Source organism: Equus quagga, chromosome 13, assembly GCF_021613505.1.
Source record: "Equus quagga isolate Etosha38 chromosome 13, UCLA_HA_Equagga_1.0, whole genome shotgun sequence".
In the NCBI taxonomy this organism is placed as follows: Eukaryota; Metazoa; Chordata; class Mammalia; order Perissodactyla; family Equidae; genus Equus; species Equus quagga.
In genome coordinates, this window is record NC_060279.1 from 84,254,569 (window position 1) to 84,272,311 (window position 17,743).

The 17,743-nt window shown below is 52.6% G+C and overlaps 1 protein-coding gene across 3 annotated transcripts; it reads left to right on the forward strand.

The window, feature by feature from the left end:
• Window positions 1-4,051: 4,051 nt before the first annotated feature.
• HSPBP1 (HSPA (Hsp70) binding protein 1) lies at window positions 4,052-16,436 on the forward strand. Of its 3 annotated transcripts, none has more exons than XM_046680266.1 (8): window positions 4,052-4,183; window positions 4,521-4,817; window positions 6,983-7,187; window positions 8,912-9,136; window positions 11,918-12,073; window positions 12,202-12,298; window positions 12,779-12,890; window positions 16,104-16,436. In XM_046680266.1, exons 2-8 carry the CDS (start codon window positions 4,614-4,616, stop codon window positions 16,176-16,178), a joined length of 1,074 nt encoding a protein of 357 aa, XP_046536222.1. In that variant the 5' UTR covers window positions 4,052-4,183; window positions 4,521-4,613; the 3' UTR covers window positions 16,179-16,436. The 3 variants fall into 3 exon arrangements, with proteins under 3 accessions (XP_046536222.1, XP_046536225.1, XP_046536223.1); XM_046680269.1 differs by having other exon boundaries at window positions 4,110-4,183; window positions 4,611-4,817; XM_046680267.1 differs by having other exon boundaries at window positions 4,117-4,183; window positions 4,518-4,817.
• Window positions 16,437-17,743: the final 1,307 nt, after the last annotated feature.

Sequence of the window (17,743 nt, forward strand, 5' to 3'; positions counted from 1 at the left end):
TCTCCGGCACGCTGACATCACCATCCGGGGACTCCGGGCCCTTCCCCAAAGTTAACCCTTTCGGAGGGGGGAGGGGAGCGGGGGCAGGGGGCGGGCCCGAGAGCTGGAGGGATGGAGAGGAGGTGGGAGGATGCAGGGAGGGAGGGAGGGATGCAGGAGGAGAGAGGATGGAGGAGAGAGATGCGGAGCAAATAGACAGGGGCAGAGATGGAGCTACACAAAGGGAGATGAAGTCTGACATAGGGACGGGGAAAAGGAGACAGAGATGGCAAGAGGGATGGAGACACCGAGAGACAGGGTTGGGGCAAGACGGGAGAGGAGGAGTACAGAGATGGGCAGAGACAGGAGAAATTTGTAGCAAAGCACAGACAGGGACAGAGGTGGAGAGAGTCAGAGACGTGGAGAGACAGACAGGCGGGAGAAAGAGGGACAGAGCAAGCCAGAGAAATGGGGGAGAGGCATGGAGAACAGCAGATGCGGTGGAGAGACAGAGATGGGTGAGAGTAAAGAGATGGAGAAAGGAGAGAAGGTGAAAGGGAGAGAGAGAGATGGAGAGACACAGATGGAGAAAGGAGAGATGTTGATGGGGAGAGAGAGAGATGGAGAGACACAGATGGAGACATGAGAGAAGGTGATGGGGAGAGACAGAGATGGAGAAAGGAGAGATGGTGATGAGGAGAGACAGAGATGGTGATGAGGAGAGACGGAGATGAAGAGACAGAGATAGAAAAAGGAGAGAAAGAGATGGAGGAAGGAGAGATGATGATGAGGAGAGACAGAGATAGAGAGACAGATGGAGAAAAGAGAGAAGGTGATGAGGAGAGACAGAGAGAGCTAGAGAGACACAGATGGAGAAAGGAGAAAAATTATGGGGAGACACAGAGATGGAGAACAGAGAGATGGTGATGATGAGAGACACAGATGGAGAAAATCAGAGATAGAAATGGAGAGAGACAGAAGTGCAGGAAAAGAGAGTGGGAGAGATAGGGAGCTGGGGGAAAATAGAGGCAGAGAGATATGGAGAAACAGATGGAAGTGAGAGGAACAGAGAAAACAGAATGAGAGATGGGGAGAAACCTAGAGGAATGGAGGGGATGACAGAGAGATACAAAACTTTGGAGAGATGGAGAGATGGGGGATAAAAGTGGATAGAAACAGACAGGGACAGAGAGAGGGAAAGGTGTGAAGGGAGGCCAATGGGGAGGTGGGTGGACAGAGGAGGGAGGGTCAGAGAGCAGGAGGAAAGTGGCAGAGACGGCAAGGGACAAGGGGAGAGGAAAAATAGAGAGACAGGTGGAGGGAGAGGGGGGAAAACAGCTGGGGAGATAGATGTAGAAAGAGAGAGCTACAGAGAGAGGACAAAGAGAGGGAAAGAGGTGCAAACAGCAAAAGAATGGGGGGTACACACAGGTGGAGGGCTAGATGCTGGGGGAGATGGGGACAGATTGGAGGGTGGAGAAAGAGGGAGAGAGTCAGAGAGAGGGAATGAGTTTTGGGAGTTGCAGACCTAACACATCTCTGTTTCCCCAGGCCCCCTTTCCCCACTGGCATCAGGGCCCCCATATCCACCCACAACCCAGGGTGCGTGTTTTCAGATCACCTTGGTTCCATAATTCCATTTAGCGTCCTTGATGCTCCTACAGAGAAACTTCTAGAATCTTCTGAGGTCCCGGTGTATTCTTTTTAGACCTCTATGTATTCTCTGTGCCCACCATAGGGTCCTCTATATCTTCATCTGGGCCCCAATATAATCGTACATCCCCCTGTAGCACGTCCACGGATCTGTGCTCAGCCCATGGGCAATCCACAAGCCTCCATCAGATTTCCACGTAAGCCAGGAATCTCCTATATCAAGTACCCAAAGGTGTTAAGTACCCATGTCATCCCCAAGTCCTCTATAGAACCTACCCATGAGCCTTTAGTCTCCTAGTCAACCACCTTCATTGCATTAACCTTTATTGAGTGCCATCTGAGCCGGACACTCTCCCAGGTGGTGAGGGTCCAGCAGTGAACCAAATCAACAAAGATCCTGCCCTGGGGAGCTCCCGTTGCTGTGGATGAGGCAGGTGATACACAAAAACAAGCAAAGTAGGTGGTATATTAGACAGTCGTGATGAGGGCTGCAGAGGAGAGTAAAGCGGGGAAGGGGGGCAGGAAGTGTTTGTCGAGCGGGGCATGATTTAGATATGGTGCCAAGAGAGACCTCCCTTGTGAGAGGACATTGAAGGAAAATGAGAGTTAGAGCCCTGTGATAAAGTACTGGGAGCCTTCCAGGCAAAGGAACAGCAGGTGCAAAGGCCCTATGGAAGGAGTGCACCAGGCATGTTGTGGGAACATGGAAGGGATCAATGTGGCTGGAGGAGAGCGAATAAGGGGAAGTGAGAGGAACCGAGGTGAGGATGCAGATCCCATAGGGCCTTAGAAGCAGGTGATCATATGTCCTGGTTTATGCCTGGTATTCTGTACTTATTAATAGAGTCTATTTTCACTCTCAAGTGTCCTGCAATGGATGGAAAATTATATGATCGTTCTACTGATAGGTCATTGTAAAGGCTACAGATTTTATAGGGCACCTGGGAGTTTTCATCTAGGCCACCCTCATATGATACATATATTTATATATACAATGTTATGTATAATTACATGTTATATGTACTTATATGGTATTATGTAAACACCATATATGTAAATTATAGATAAATAGACTTGGACATAGGTGTACATAAGTGTGGTAGCCTGAATAACGGGTCAGAGAAGGAGCTGGGATGACGATGGAAGCAGAAGCCCAAGTGATGCAGCCACAATCCAAGGAATGCGGGTGGCCTCTAGAGCCTGGAAAAGGCAAGGAAATAGATTCTCCCCAGAGCTTCCCAAAGGAGTGCAGATGCCTTGATTTTAACCCACTGAGACCCATTTTGGACGTCTGACCTCCAGAACAGCAAGATAATAAATCTGTTTTGTTTTCAGCCACCAAGATTTTGGTAATTTGTTAACAGTAGTCACAGGAAACATATAGTAGGGTACCCAGGGGCCCAGACCCCTGTCTAATAGCGATGCTTGTCAGTGCTACAAACACCACACACTCACACCCATGGCTTATACCTTCGGTCTTCCCACCTCTGGCCGAAATATCACTCCACACACCCCAGGCCTAGCAGTGTGCTCAATATATTTGTGACTGTGAGCCTCACCTGAAGGTGAGTATGACCTTTTCCTGGAGGGGGAGGGCACCTTATGGAAGACCAGAAATAGGGTTTCTTTAAGTCCAGCCCAAAGGAAACACCTCCACAGACCAGACACGTTCCCAGACCTGAGCCCCAACCTGATGCACAGAGGCTGCGAGCCTCCCAGAGCAGCTCCCCGAGCATTTTGCTTCTGAGCTTTGGGCTTCAAGAATCCCCTCCTCCGCACTTGGCAGGACCCAGGGAAGATTCCAGGAGGAACAGGCTGGGTGATAAGAGGGGTCCGCACAGGAGCTGCAGCGCGCAGGGTGGGCAACCCCCTTTGACGAATGCGGACCCTGAGGCCAAGAAGGGCGTGGGGTGGGCTAAAGGCTGCCTAGGTCAGATATTACGGGTGGGAGCCCAGGGCTCCAGGAACAGATGGAGTGCAGGCCCAGGTGGAGTGGAAAAGCCCTGAGGGTGAGGTACCCCCTCCAACCTGCATCATCGAGGTGGGGCGGGGCCGGCGGTCCAGGCACGGGGGCGGGGCTTAGGGAAGGGGCGTAGCTTAGCGGGAGAGGCCGAAAGGCCTAGACGGGGGCGGAGCCTGAGGCGGCGGGGAGGGGCAGCGTTTAGAACGGGGCGGGGCACATGGGTGTGGGTGGGGTCCAGCGGAGGCGGAGCCAGACCTGGGGGCGGGGCCTACGCCCAGGGCAGGGGTGGAGCTTGCAATGACGATGAGGAGGCGAGGCTTACCGAGGGGCGGGACCCGGGCCGGGGGCGGGACTTCGACTGAGCGTGAGGCGGGGGAGTGGCCTCCGTGAGGGGCGGGGCCGAGCGCAGCACGGGGCCAGGTGGGAAGGACTTAAGGGCCGGGCAAGCTGCCTCGGCCCAAAGTTGGGTGGGTGCACCGAGAACTTCCGGGCGAGAGTTGCGTACTTCCGGTCAAGATGGCGGCGCCCACCAGAGTCAGGTGCGGGCGACTCTGTCTTTAGTAGCGGCCGCGACTCGAGGCCCGGGAGGTGAGTTCCGCCCTGCTCTGGTTCCCCTCTTCGGACAGGATGGAGGAGATTTGTTGCTAAGACGGCCAAAGGGAGGGCTTGTTCCTATAGAGGCAGGGAAGTACGGTTGCTAAGAGACGGGAACGCATGCAGTGGAGATGGGGCAGGGAGTTGCCAGGTTGCTAGGGAGAGTGGGTGGGGCCTGTTGCTAGGGAGGAAGGAAGGGTTTGTGATTTGGGGGAAGGGTCCACTTGGTATGCAGGAAGGAAAGGGGGCTGTAGTTCAGGGGGGTGTGGGCAGAGTGGTTCAGGGTCATGGGGGGGCACCGAGCTCCCCTAAAATGCCACCTTCTCAGCAGACCCCCAGGAGTCAACCCATCAGGACGCCAGAGCTGCCTCAGCGGTGACCACCCCTACCCCCAACACATTCTTCTCTCCTTCACAAACAGCCCATGGCGAACCAAGGCTCGGGGGGTAGCCGCCTCCCCCTGGCGCTGCCCCCAGCCTCCCAGGGTTGCTCGTCAGGGGGCGGCGGCTCCTCGGCGGGGAGCTCGGGCAACCCCCCGCCTCCGCGCAACCTCCAAGGCCTGCTGCAGATGGCCATCACGGCGGGCTCTGAGGAGCCAGACCCCCCTCCAGAACCCATGAGTGAGGAGGTAAAGGATGGGGAAGCTGGGGTGAGGGGTGTGGGGACAGATGTGTCTTGGGAAGCCTGGCTTGGAGAGCTAGAAGCTGGGGTTTTCCTGGGTGGGGGGCAGGAGTCCAGGTGTGAAAGCATAGTAGGCTATATTTGTGCCATATGAGGTTATTGTAGACTGAAGGTCAGATCTCAAAAGTGTCTGTGGGGCCCAGCCCTGGTGGCCTAGTGGTTAAGCTCGGTGAACTCCGCTTCAGCAGCTGGGTTTGGTTCCACGGTGCGGACCTACATTGCTCTGTTAGCAGCCATGCTGTGCTGGTGGCCCAAATACCAGAAAATAGACGAAGATTGGCATGATGTTAGCTCAGGGCGAATCTTCCTCAGGAAAAAAAAAAAAGTGTGGAGGCAGATCCCTGGGTCCCAGCACTGTGCTGGGAGGCAGAGTGGCCTCATGGTAAAAAGAAAAAGCCAGGGCTCCCAGAGCCAGACCGACCTAGATTTAACATTATCCAGCTGTGTGACCTTGGGCATATCACTTAATCTCTCTGAGCCTCAAGTTCTTCATTTGTAAGTTGATGATGATCATAAGAACAACAGTAGTACTTAGAGTAGTTCTGAGGTTCTGGTTTAAGTAAGGCTCCACACAGTGCCCAGCAGGTGGGCCGTGCTCCTGAAGGCAGCAGGGTGTTCTCATGAAGAACACAGGCTCTGTGGACAGACTGCTTAGGTTTGACTTCAGGCTTTGTGGATTGCGGACTGTGTGATCTTGGGCAAGTCACAACCTTTCTGTGCCTCAATTTTCTCATCTGTGAAGTGACAGAACAATAATACCCCATAGGGTTGTTTTGGAGATTAATATCAGTATTTGTTATGCAGTCACACATTGCTTAATGATAGGGATACGTTCTGAGAGATGCATGGTTAGGTGATTTCATTGGTGTGCGAACATCGTGGAGTGCACTTACACAAACCTAGATGGTACAGCCTACTACACGCCCAGGCTCTGCGGTACCAGTCTTACGGTACCACCTTTATATATGTGGTCTGTCGTTGACCAAAGTGTCGTTATGCGGCGCGTGACTGTTTATGATGGTTAGGTGGCCATGGCGATTACAGTAGACAAAACATTGTGCTAATCCAGTTACATCCATGATGTCACTGAACCTTTAGGACAAGGAGATAGGAGCCAGGCACAGAAAGGTTACGCATCCTGCCCCAATTTATCCAGGAGTGTGACTACATAGCCCTCATGTGAGCACTTAACACAGGGCCTGGCCGAAAAAAATTCCAGTGGCCGGTTCTCAGCGTTCATCTTATTTGACCTACTAGCGGCATTTGGTTGCTCCCCCCTCCTTGATCTCTTTCTTCACTTGGCTTCTAGAACAACACTGTCTCCTGGTTTTCATCCCACTCGCTCGCCCTTCCTCCCCGTGTCCTCTGTTGGTTCTTCCTGGTTCCCTGGCCTTTCAGCGATGGAGCACACCAGGACTCTGCCCTTGTCTGTGCTCACTGCCTGGGTGACCTCATGTCGTGTTGAGGCTTTACTGTGATGCCTCTCAGATTTATACCTCTAGGTGACTTGTTCTCTCCTGGGGGCGGTTTCGTCTCCCAGGGGACATTTGAATGTGTGGAGACATTCTTGGTTGTCACAAATGGGGGGGCTGCTATTGGTATCTAGTGGGTGAGGCCAGGGATGCTGCTCAACATCCCGCAGTGCACAGGGTGAGCCCCCCACTGAACTATCCAGCTCACAGTTTCAATAGAGCCGCGACTGAGAAATCCAGGTCTAGGCTGGACCACCTCCCTGAGTTTCGGGCAGCCTACTCAATATTTTTTCTTGGGTGTATAATGGACTTAACACGTTCAAAAATGAGCTCTACTCTCTGCTCCTCCCCCTCCACAGCTGCTGCTCCTGCCTTCTTCCCCATCTCCTCCTAGTTGCTCAGGACAAGAACCTAGGAGTCCCTGATGCCTCTTTCTCTCACACCCCGTAGCCAGTCTCTCTGTAGATCTAGTGTTTAGAAAAGAGTCTATCAGTAGAAAAGATGCTGAATAGATATGTTGATTGAAGGAACAGTCAGCTCTCAGATGTGGGCTGTTACTATGAACAGCTATTATTCATGAATTAATTATTGATAGAGGTTTGCTTATTCCCCCTGCCTCCCGCCCCACCTCATCCCCCAGAGGCGCCAGTGGCTGCAGGAGGCCATGTCAGCCGCCTTCCGGGGCCAGCGGGAGGAGGTGGAGCAGATGAAGAACTGCCTCCGAGTGCTGTCCCAGCCCACCCCCACCTCGGCCAGCGAGGCTGAACTGGCCGCCGACCAGCAGGAGCGCGAGGGGGCCCTGGAGCTGCTGGCCGACCTGTGTGAAAACATGGACAACGCAGCAGGTATCCCAGGCCCGCCCCAGCCTGCCCCGCAGCTGCCAGGGCCCTGCCGCTTCTGCCGCCTGTCTCCCTTCTGTCTCCTGCCTCCTCCTCTGCCCAGTGTCCTACTGCAGCTCAGCCCTTATCCTTTGTCTCGGGGACCACACCGCTGGCCTCCTCCCCAGGCTTCAGCCCCTACCTCTCGAGTCTGGCTCTGACTCGGGCCCCAGATGGGACTGCCCTCTCCCTCCCTGCTTGGTGCCCTTGCCATCAGGAGCAATGATGGCACCTGCTCTCACCCCACACAGCCAGCCTGGCAGCAGCTCCAGTCCACTACCTCCTTGATAACTGGCCACTTCACCCTCGTCCCCTGGGAGTCCACTGTCACTCTGTAGAATATGAGAGAGGAGGTGGTTCTGGGCGGGGTCGTCAGAGAAGGCAACATTTCATCAGAGATCTGAGGCATTCCAGGCAGAGGGAACGGCCAGTGCAAAGGCCCTGAGGCCGGAATGTGCCTGGCATGTGCAGAAACAGGAGTGAGGCCAGCACAGCAGAGCGGAGTGAGGGGTAAGGGGTAGGAAGTGATGCTAGGTGTGCAGGGCTTGCCGGCCGAGGTAGGCACTGTGAGTTTTATTCCAAATGCTGTGGAGCCGATAGAGGGATGAGAGGCCACTTCCATTTGGAGGGGCATGGTGTAGTCGTTGAGGGCTGGATTTGTCTATTCTGGACATTTCACATAAATGGAATCAAAATATGTGACTTTTTGTGACTGGCTTCCTTCGCTGAATGTGACCTTTGCAAGGTTCTCCCATATTGTAGCCTGTATGGGAACTTCATTCCTCTCTGTGGCTGACTAATACTCCACTGTGTGGCTAGACCATGTGCTGTGTGTCCATTCATTAGTTGCTGGGCATTTGGGTCCTTTCCCCCTGTGGTTATTGTGCGTAATGCTGCTGTGAACCTTGCTGGACAAATATCCGTTCGAGTCCCTGCTTCCCACGCTTTGGGACATCTCTGTGGAGTGGTCGTGGGGTGACTCTGTGTTCAACTTTCCGAGGAACCACCGAGCTCTTCAGTGCTGCTTTGTTTACAAAACAGGCGATGGGCCGTAGTTTGCTGAGCTCTGGACTTGTGTGTGGTTCTCCCCCAAGGGATGTTCTGATTGTCCCAAAGAATGGGAGTCATACTGGCATTTAGTGGGCTGGAGTCTGGGACACTAACCCCCCAAATGCTGACATTGTTGAGATGCACTGGCCTTGGAGGGACCCCCAGTTGGGTGCTTGGATAGAGCCAGCACTTGGAGGCAGGCCCCTTGGGAGCCGGTCTGCCCCCCGACCTCACCTGGTGTATTAGTCCATTTGGGCTGCCATGTCATTGCCCCACAGACTGGGAGGCTGAAACAACAGAAGTCTATTCTCCCACAGTCCTAGAGGCTGGAAGTCTGAGGGCAAGGTGTCGGTAGAGGTGGTTTCTTCTGAGGCCTCCCTCCTTGGCTTGTAGGTAGGAGTCTTCTCCCTGTGTCTTCACGTGGTCGTCCCTCTGCGTGTCTGTGTCCTAATTTACACTTCTTGTGAGGACACCAGTCATACTGGATTAGGGCCCATCCCATGACATCATTTCACCCAATCACCTCTTTAAAGGTCCTCTTTCCAAGGCACTGGGGGTCAGGGCTTCAACATATGAATTTTGGCAGGGGACACAACTCAGCCAAAACATTCCACCTCTCTCCTCCCCTCTTTCTGGCACAGACTTCTGCCAGCTCTCAGGCATGCACCTGCTGGTGGGCCGATACCTGGAGGCAGGGCCCGCGGGGCTGCGGTGGCGGGCAGCGCAGCTCATCGGCACGTGCAGCCAGAACGTGGCGGCCATCCAGGAGCAGGTGCTGGGCCTCGGCGCCCTGCGCAAGCTGCTGCGGCTGCTCGACCGGGACTCCTGCGACTCGGTGCGCGTCAAAGCCCTCTTCGCCATCTCCTGTGAGTATCCCACAGGCTGCTGGGGAGGAACACAGGTCCCCAAGGGCCAGAGGCCAGCTGACGGAGGGAGGCTCTGCTGGGATCTGCTTGGGGGCAGAAGGAGAGGGGCTTCATTGGTTCATTTATTCCCAATACCTGTCGGGACTCTGTGCTGAGTGCTGAGAACAGAGCAGTGAGCTTGCCAACCCCCTGCTAGTCAGAGAGCCAGATCCTACCTAGGCAGGAATGCAGCTCAGCTTAAGTGCTTTATGCCCAGCAGGGTTCTCAGACTTGGCATGTTGACATTTGGGGCCAGATCGTTCCTTGTCATGGGGGGGCCTCTCTGTGGGGCTGCTTGAGTGTCCTCACAACATGGCGGCTGGCTTCCCCCAGAGCGAGCGATCCAGGATGCCAGGTTGGAGCTCCAGGAACTGCAATGCCTTTTTTCTTTTTCAATGGAGGTAAAATTCACATGACCATTTGAAAGTGTACATTTCAGTGGCATCTGTCCATTTTGTCTGGGGGTGACTGCAGGGCATGGCATTGTGTGGAAGCTACCATTTGGCAAGGTCTTAGAACAGCCAGCCCTGGTGCTCTGAGCCATTTGCAGGGCACGGTGTCCTGATCCTGCTGCTGCCCGGCACAGTGACATGACTGCACCCCCTGCTCCACCCCTGAGGGCACAGAGACCTGCAGAGGTTCACCCTCCAGCCACCACTCCTGTGTGGCTCTGTCTCCACAGAGCAAGGATTTTGGAAAGATGCAGACCTAGAGAGGGTCAGACGGAGGAGTGTGTGTGAGAGCTGCAGAGGGGGACGGGGTCGAAGGAGGGAGTCCTGGGGAGATCCACGCCCCGCACCCCCATTTGCTTAGCCTTCTTCAGGGAGACGCCTGGGCCGTGGTGACGAGGCGTTTCCCCGCGATGGCAGGACCCGACGTACATTTAAAGGGAACAAAGCGATGGAAGGCGGGAGGCTGGTTAGGACATTATGGTGATAACCTTGTAAGAGATAAAGGTTGAGGGGGAGAAAAGCAGCGGTTCTGAAATGGGGACGATTGTCCCTGTAGGAGACATCGGGCAACGTCTGAAGACATGTTTGGTTGTCACAACTGGGGATGGGGGGACTACTGGCATCCAGGGGGCGCAGGCCAGGGCTGCTGCTCAACATCCTGTGTGCACAGGGCGGCCCCCACAGCACAGAATGATCCAGCGCCAAATGTCAGCTGTGCCTGGTGGAGAGAACTTAGGGTAAATGGAAGCGGTTGCTCCTGGATACATTGTGAAGGTGGAGTGAACGGATGTGGAGACTCATTGTGTCTTCTCTCTGTTGGCCTGTTCTTTTTTTTTGAATTAAATCACATTTTAGGGCTGGCCAGGTGGTGTAGTGGTTAAGTTCACTTCTTGTGCTTTAGTGGCCTAGGGTTTGCAGGTTCAGATCCCAGGCACAGACCTACACACCACTTATCAGGCCATGCCGCGGTGGTGTCCCATATATAAAACAGAGGAAGACTGGCACAGATGTTAGCTCAGGGCTAATCTTCCTCAAGTGGAAAAAAGAGGAAGATTACTACCAGATGTAGTTCACGGTGAATCTTCCTCACACACACACAAATTTTTTAAAAAAATTAAATAACATTTTATTTAACCCCATATATCCAAATATTATCATTTCAACCTATCATTAATATGGAATATTAATGAGATATTTTTCACCTTTTTTTCATGCTACGTCTTCAAAACCTGGTGTGCATCCTATATTTAAAGCACATCTCAACTCAGCTGCTGCATTTGTAGCGGTCAGTGTAAAGGGTAGTTCTGATGAGGGGACAAAGTTACGTTTAGTGGGAAAATATTTTAACACTGCTTCAGTTTTTTACCTTAAGTTTAAATGAATTAAACTCAAGTGAGATTAATGACTCAGGTCCTCAGTTGCACTTGCCACGTATCAGGCACTTAGCAGATGCAGGTTTCTGGTGCCTCCCATCTGCCCTGGCCTAGAGCCTGCACAAGAGCTGGCACCTCCTTGAAGCTGTGCCCTGCAGGCCGGTTCTTACTCTGCTCGGAGGCTTTCCAGGATTCCCGTTGCCCTCAAGATGTAGCCTGGCTCTTTGGGCCTCAGTTTCCTCATCTGTAAAATGGGATTTCTAGAGCACCCACCTCATAGGGTGGTTGCGAGGACTAAACAGAGATAATGCTTCCATCAATGGATGAATGGATAAACAAAATGTGGCATATCCATACAATAGGAGAGTATTCAGCCATAAAAAGGAATGAGATACTGATTCATGCTGTAACACGGATGAACCTTGAAGACATTATGCTGAGTGAAAGAAACCAGTCACAAAAGACCACACAGTGTATGATTCCATGTATATGAGATGTCCAGAATAGGCAAATCCATGGATATAGAAAGCAGATTAGTGGTTGCCAGAGGGGAGGGACTGCTAATGGGTATGGAGCTTCTTTTGGGAGTGATGAAAATCTTCTAGTTAGGTAGTGGTGATGGCCAGACAACCTTGTGAATATACTAAAAACCACTGAGTTGTATACTTTAAAAGGGTGAATTGTAGGGGCAGTGAATTATAACTCAATGAAAAATACTTAAAAAAAGACAATGCTTGTGAAGTGTGGGCCCATGGAAATCAATGGTGATGATGATGATGATGGTAATGTTGGCAACGATAATGGTGGTGGTGATAGTGATCATGGTGGTCGTGATGGTGCTGGTGGTAGTGGTGATGATGGTGATGATGGTGGTAGTGTGACTGTTACCGTGAGGCCCACCCTCTCCCTCTTCCCAGGCCTGGTTCGGGAGCAGGAGGCTGGGCTGTTGCAGTTCCTCCGCCTGGACGGCTTCTCCGTGTTGATGCGGGCCATGCAGCAGCAGGTGCAAAAGCTCAAGGTCAAATCGGCGTTCCTGCTGCAGAACCTGCTGGTGGGCCACCCTGAGCACAAAGGTGGGGCAGCCAGGGCAGAGGGCACAGGTTGCTGGGAGGTTCCAAGGGAAGGCAGGAGGGAGAGGGGAGGGAGGGTGCACCGAGGAGGGGTGGGACTGCCCCTCTGACCCCTGAGGCCCTTCCCCCAGGAACCCTGTGCTCCATGGGGATGGTCCAGCAGCTGGTGGCCCTCGTCCGGACAGAACACAGCCCCTTCCACGAGCATGTGCTTGGAGCCCTGTGCAGGTGCGCTGGGGCCTGAGAGAATAGGCCTTCCCCGTGGGGAATGAAGGGTTTAGGGTCAGAGAGGAGGAGAAACCACGGTGCTGGCCCTCCCTGAGCCTCAGTTTCCTCACCTGTAGGGGGCTGACACAGCAGCCTGGGGTGGAGGGGGAGAGTCTTTCTTACACGTCGCCCCCCCACCAACACATACACAGTACAAGCAGATTAGCGTCTAAAAAAATGACAGAATGGAGCAGTGGAGCGAGTAGGTAGCAGCTCTCGTGTGGAGTTGGCTGCAGGCCAGGCACTGTGCTTAAGTGCCCTGTTTTGTACAAGTCTCATTTGAGTCCCTGGGGTGGAGTGAGGACAGTAGTGAGGTCTATGTTGCAGATGGGGAAACTGAGGCCCAGTGTGGGGGAGCAACTTGCCCAGACTCCCGCGGGAGCAGTGAGGGGTGGGCCTGTGCAGAGGGAGGTCCCAAGGACGGCTCTCCTGTCCCCGCAGCCTGGTGACAGACTTCCCCCAGGGCGTGCGGGAGTGCCGGGAGCCCGAGCTGGGCCTGGAGGAGCTCCTCCGCCACCGCTGCCAGCTGCTGCAGCAGCACGAGGAGTACCAGGTACGGGCGGGCAGGGGGCCTGGCTGAGGGGACCCGACCCTGGGGTCAGTGGGAGGGACTGGCACCATCCCTGCCATCGGGGCCTCTGTGGTCTATTCGTCCATGCTTTCGTTTACGTTATCTTTTCATTCTTGCATTTCTCTAGTCATCCTTTCAGCAAACAGTTACTGCCCCAACCTTGTGCCTCGTGCTGTGTTGGGCACAGCAGGGAGAAGGAGGAGCTCGGAGTTCTTAAAATGCTAACAAATTAATTACTGTCCACATTATTTAATATTATCATTTACATCATATCATTAAAATACTTAAATATTTATCAGATTGATAGATAATAAGTAAAATAGCAACCAATTAAATATTTAAATAGCTAAGTAACAAATACATGATAAATAACTTGTTAGATATTTAATTAGATAATAAGTAACAAGTGATAAATAACTCACTAGATAGTTAGATAAGTAACATGATAACGACTCATTAGGTATTAGATAGATATTAATAAATAAGTGATAAATAACTCATATTTAATTAGATAAGTAACAAGTGATAAAGAACAACTAATTAAATATTCAAATAATTATTTAATTATTAAATGATCACGATTTAGTTAACTGATAAGTAAGTGATTTACTCACTCGTTGAAGTACCGCCCAGTTGGAGCTTCAGCAAAACTGAGCACAAGGAACATGCTGTGCTCCCTGGATGTCCATCCTACGGCGTCCATCCCTCTGTGCACACTGTCAAGCATTTACAGAGGGCTGCTGGGCACTGGGAGTGAGGAGCAGGGGTGACCGGGAGAGGCATGGTGGCCACCCCCAGGTGCTCACCCCCTGACCTTGTCACAGGACCCCATGGAGATATGTGCCTGCAGGCTGTGGGGCAGGGGAGCCCTGGACCTGGCCTGGGGTTTCAGCTGGGGAGCATGTCAGTGGTTGCTTGATGCATTTGTGCATTCGTCCCCTGAGCCTCTGGTGTGCCAGACCCTCGCACCAGACCCGTGAGGACTGACCTGGTAAGGGAGGCCTCATGTGAACTGACCAACACGCCTGTTTTTTTTTTTTTTAAATAAATTTTAACAGCTTTATTGAGGTATAGTTGACATATAATAAACTGCACATATTGGAAGTGTGCAGTGTGAAAGTTTTGATATAGGTATACCCCTGTGGAAACCTTCATTCTTCCATCCCTCCATTTCTTAGGGGTGGGCGCCCGACCTGGACACTGGGGATTTGGTGAGAAGCAAAGGGATACAGCCTTGGTTCTCATGGGGCTCACATGGTGACAGACACGTAGACAAACACACACGAATATATATTTACAAATACATACATATCTAGTGTGCATATATATGCACGCATAATATATGTAATATGTGTGCATATATATATAAAGTTTAACATTCACTGTCATATATGTAATATGACATCAGGGAGTCAGAACTCCTATGAAGAAAAAGTAAACCGGTGAGGGGATAGCGAATGCTGGGCAGTGATGTTTTAGGTAGGGTGCTGTATCGGTTTCCTGGGGCTGCTGTGACAGATTACTACAGACTGGGTGGCTTTACACAGAAATTTCTTCGCTCTGTTCCGGGGACTAGAAGTCTAAAGTCAAGGTGTCCGCGGGGCCGTGCTCCCTCTGACGGCTCTAGGGGAGAATGCCGCCTTGCCTCTGCCAGTTTCTACTACTTGCTGGCAGTCCTTGGTGCTCCTTGGCTTGTAGATGCATCACTCCAGTCTCTGCCTCCATTGTCACATGGTTTTCTCTCCCGTGTGTGTGTGTCTTAGAAATCTTTCCAGATACGTAAATAGAGGTCTTTAATTCCAGTGTAATTCAGTAATACCATTGCATAGTATTCTGTAAGGTGACTATATCATGATGTAGCCAGTCCTCTTTTTAGGGATTTTTGTGGGCACTGGGTAAATTAAATTCCACCGATGCTTTTTGAATAGGTCCCATAGTCACGTGGTTCAAAATTCAAGATGCACATGAGGGTAAACAGTGAAGTCTCCTTCCTACCCGTCCCTAGCCACCCAATACCTCTCTCTGTTCCTCCTGTGGCCTTCCTGAGATAGTCTGTGCACATAGAAGCAAATGTGCATATAAATTCTTTTCCTCATCTTCTCTCCATTTTGTGCCAAATCAGCCTATCATGATCTCTGTTCTGCTCCTTGCCTCATTCACCACAGCTCTGGGAGGAGTGCGCTGCGTGTCGGAGCCCCTGGCTCTTTCCTCTTTCCTTTTGTAGCTGCACGGTAGGGATCGTCTCTTTCATGTAACTGCCCTTCTTGATCAGCATGTAGGTTGCTTCTACTCTCTCCCTACGACCAACTTTACTAAAAGAGTAACCTTTTACGTATGTTTCTTATAGTGTACGTCTGTAGAACAATTTCTAGAAAGGGAAACGCTGGGTTAAGGGAAGGTAAAGCTGAGGTTACAGGGTTAAGGGCCCTATCCTTAGCTATGGCCAAGTTGTTCTCCACAGAGGTTGAACCGGTTGACACTCCAGTCACGAGGGTGCCCACCTTCCCATATCCTGGCCAGGACAGGGTGCCTCAAGCCATTTGACCTGTTTTCAAGCTGACTGGTGAAAAGAGTCCAGTCCAGTTTACATCTGCATTTCTTCCGTGAGCGAAGTTGGGGATCTCTTTCCTTTCTTGTGAACTACTCCTTCATGTCCTTTGCCTGCTTATCTATTGGGTGGTGGTTTTTGCAGTTGATTTATTAAAGCTCTGGAAGTATTAAATGTCTTAGCCCTTTGTCATGAGTCACAGATATTTTTCACGCCAAATTGTTGTTTTCCTTTCACTTTTGTTTCTGGCATCTTTTTGCCATGCAGATACCTTTTACGTTTGTGTGGTCCACCGATCAGTGCCTCTTTCTTGGCTTCTGGGCTTTGTATCTGTGGAAGGGGTTTTAAGTAGAGATTAGTAGGGGTCGGTCATATCTGGGAGTTAGAGCCCAGGGGGACGGATGTGAGCACAGAGCAGTGGAGTGAGACAGGAGGCTGGGAGCCCCTGGGTTCTAGTGCAGTAGTCCAGATGCAGTGAGAAGAGAAACGGTGCGTCATGGATCTGAGCAGAAGTCAGAGAACCCTGGGAGGCTTCTAGGGGGAGGAGGCAGCCAGGAGGGAAGAGCAGCCATCTCTGGGTGCAGAGCGTGCTGGAGGCAGGGGCCGGCCTCGGCACTCAGGGCTCCCGCTCTTGCCTCCCGATCCAGGAGGAGCTGGAGTTCTGCGAAAAGCTGCTACAGACCTGTTTCTCCAGCCCGTCGGACGACAGCATGGATCGGTGAAACCTGGTGGCTTCTCGCCCCCTTTCTGTGGGAACCCCAGGCCTCCTGCCTCCCTCCCACCCACGAGGCCTTCTCCCAAGGGAGAGCAGGACCTTGTTGGTGCCAGGCTGGGGCGTGCCAGCCCGTCTCTGCTCAGCCCCCTGGGGGGGCGCTGAGAAAGGCGCCGGCTCCTCGGACCCCACCTCTCACGCTCTCGCACTCCGCTTCCCCTTCTCGTGTCCACACTGCTCTTCCAATAAAAGTGTTTCTCCTCCTCCACCTCCTTCACTGCCAACTTTGTCACCTCCCCTGGAGGGTGCCTTGGGAAGAGAAGAGGGGCCCGATCTTAGGGGACCTGGGGAGCCATGGAGGGGATGGCAGCTGGAGGAACCTAGGAATAAAAGTGTTGCTCTCTGAAATCCAGGGCCATTGTCTCCTTTTGTCTTCCCGGCCTCTCGTGAGAGGGAGTGCGGAGGACACTCGTCCTTCTTTTTGGCCATCCATCGTCTCTGGTTTCTCCTCCGTGTGAGGAATCCCCACGTGAGACGGCCAACAGTCCTGAGGCGGAAGCCATGTCCTGTCCCAGCATTCCTTGCAGCGCTGCCCCACGTGACTTCAGCTCCACCAATCAGAACGCCCTGCGTAGCCAGCCCGGGAGCTAGGGATGGAGGAGGCAAGGGGTGGGGGGCAAGGGTCTGGTGGTCTGGTGGCACTGCCCGCCCTGGTGATGGAGGCTGCGCCGGGTGCCCAAGTCAGGCCTGTGGTGGTGTGGGCTTTGTTCCCGACTGCCAAGCACCAAGCTTTCTCTCTAGCCTTCTCACAGATGGGGGTGGGGGCAAGGGGGCGGGGACAGGGTGGACTGCCTCACCTCCTTTAATTCCTTTTCAGTTCAGCTAAAGGAGGTTTTGTCGTTTACAACCAAGATCCCTGACGGGTGCCATTTTTCAGACGAGGAAGCTGAGCCCCAGATGGTTAATCCGTGGGCAGTTTCACACAGCCAGGATTCAGACCTGGGCTAGTTACAAAGCTGTGTTCCTCCTCCTGGTACCCTGGGTTCCTAGCTCCATTTGAGGCCAGACTAATTACTCTCGTGCGGGATTTACTTGAACTCTTGGGATTTTGGAAGGACGGGTTATTTTCATCCCTCTTCCAAAATTCAGAATTAATCGAAAGGTAGTGACAGAATCCAAGAATTGGAGATCAAATATCACCTTTATTACCGTTGGAGCCAATCGGAGAAAGTGGCTTTAGCCTTGCTGCTACTTCACCCGGGCATTTGACGCACTTGCCCATCCGGTGGCAGATAGCACTGGGCAAGCACAGGCCTGCCCTTGGGTGCGGGAGCAGGCCAGACACTGGGCAGGCTGGCTCCAAGAGGAGGGAGAGATGGAGGGCTGAGCCACGATGCCCATCCAATCCGGTAAATCATTCCTTGGCCCCTGGAAGGGGTAGAGAGGCCAGGAGAGAGACACTAAGCAATGGAAGTCCCTCCATATGGGAACGTGAACAGTGGGGAATGAGTGTTCCCACCATATACTTTAAGAGGCCGTTCAATTCTAATACAAATAACAGCATTTTCTATCTGT

Coding starts and splice junctions, on each gene's coding strand:
- HSPBP1 (XM_046680266.1), top strand. CDS start 4,614: ATGGCGAACCAAGGCTCGGGGGGTAGCCGCCTCCCCCTGGCGCTGCCC. Junction 7,188..8,911: donor AAACATGGACAACGCAGCAG/GTATCCCAGGCC, acceptor TTTCTGGCACAG/ACTTCTGCCAGCTCTCAGGC. Junction 12,074..12,201: donor GGGCCACCCTGAGCACAAAG/GTGGGGCAGCCA, acceptor CCCTTCCCCCAG/GAACCCTGTGCTCCATGGGG.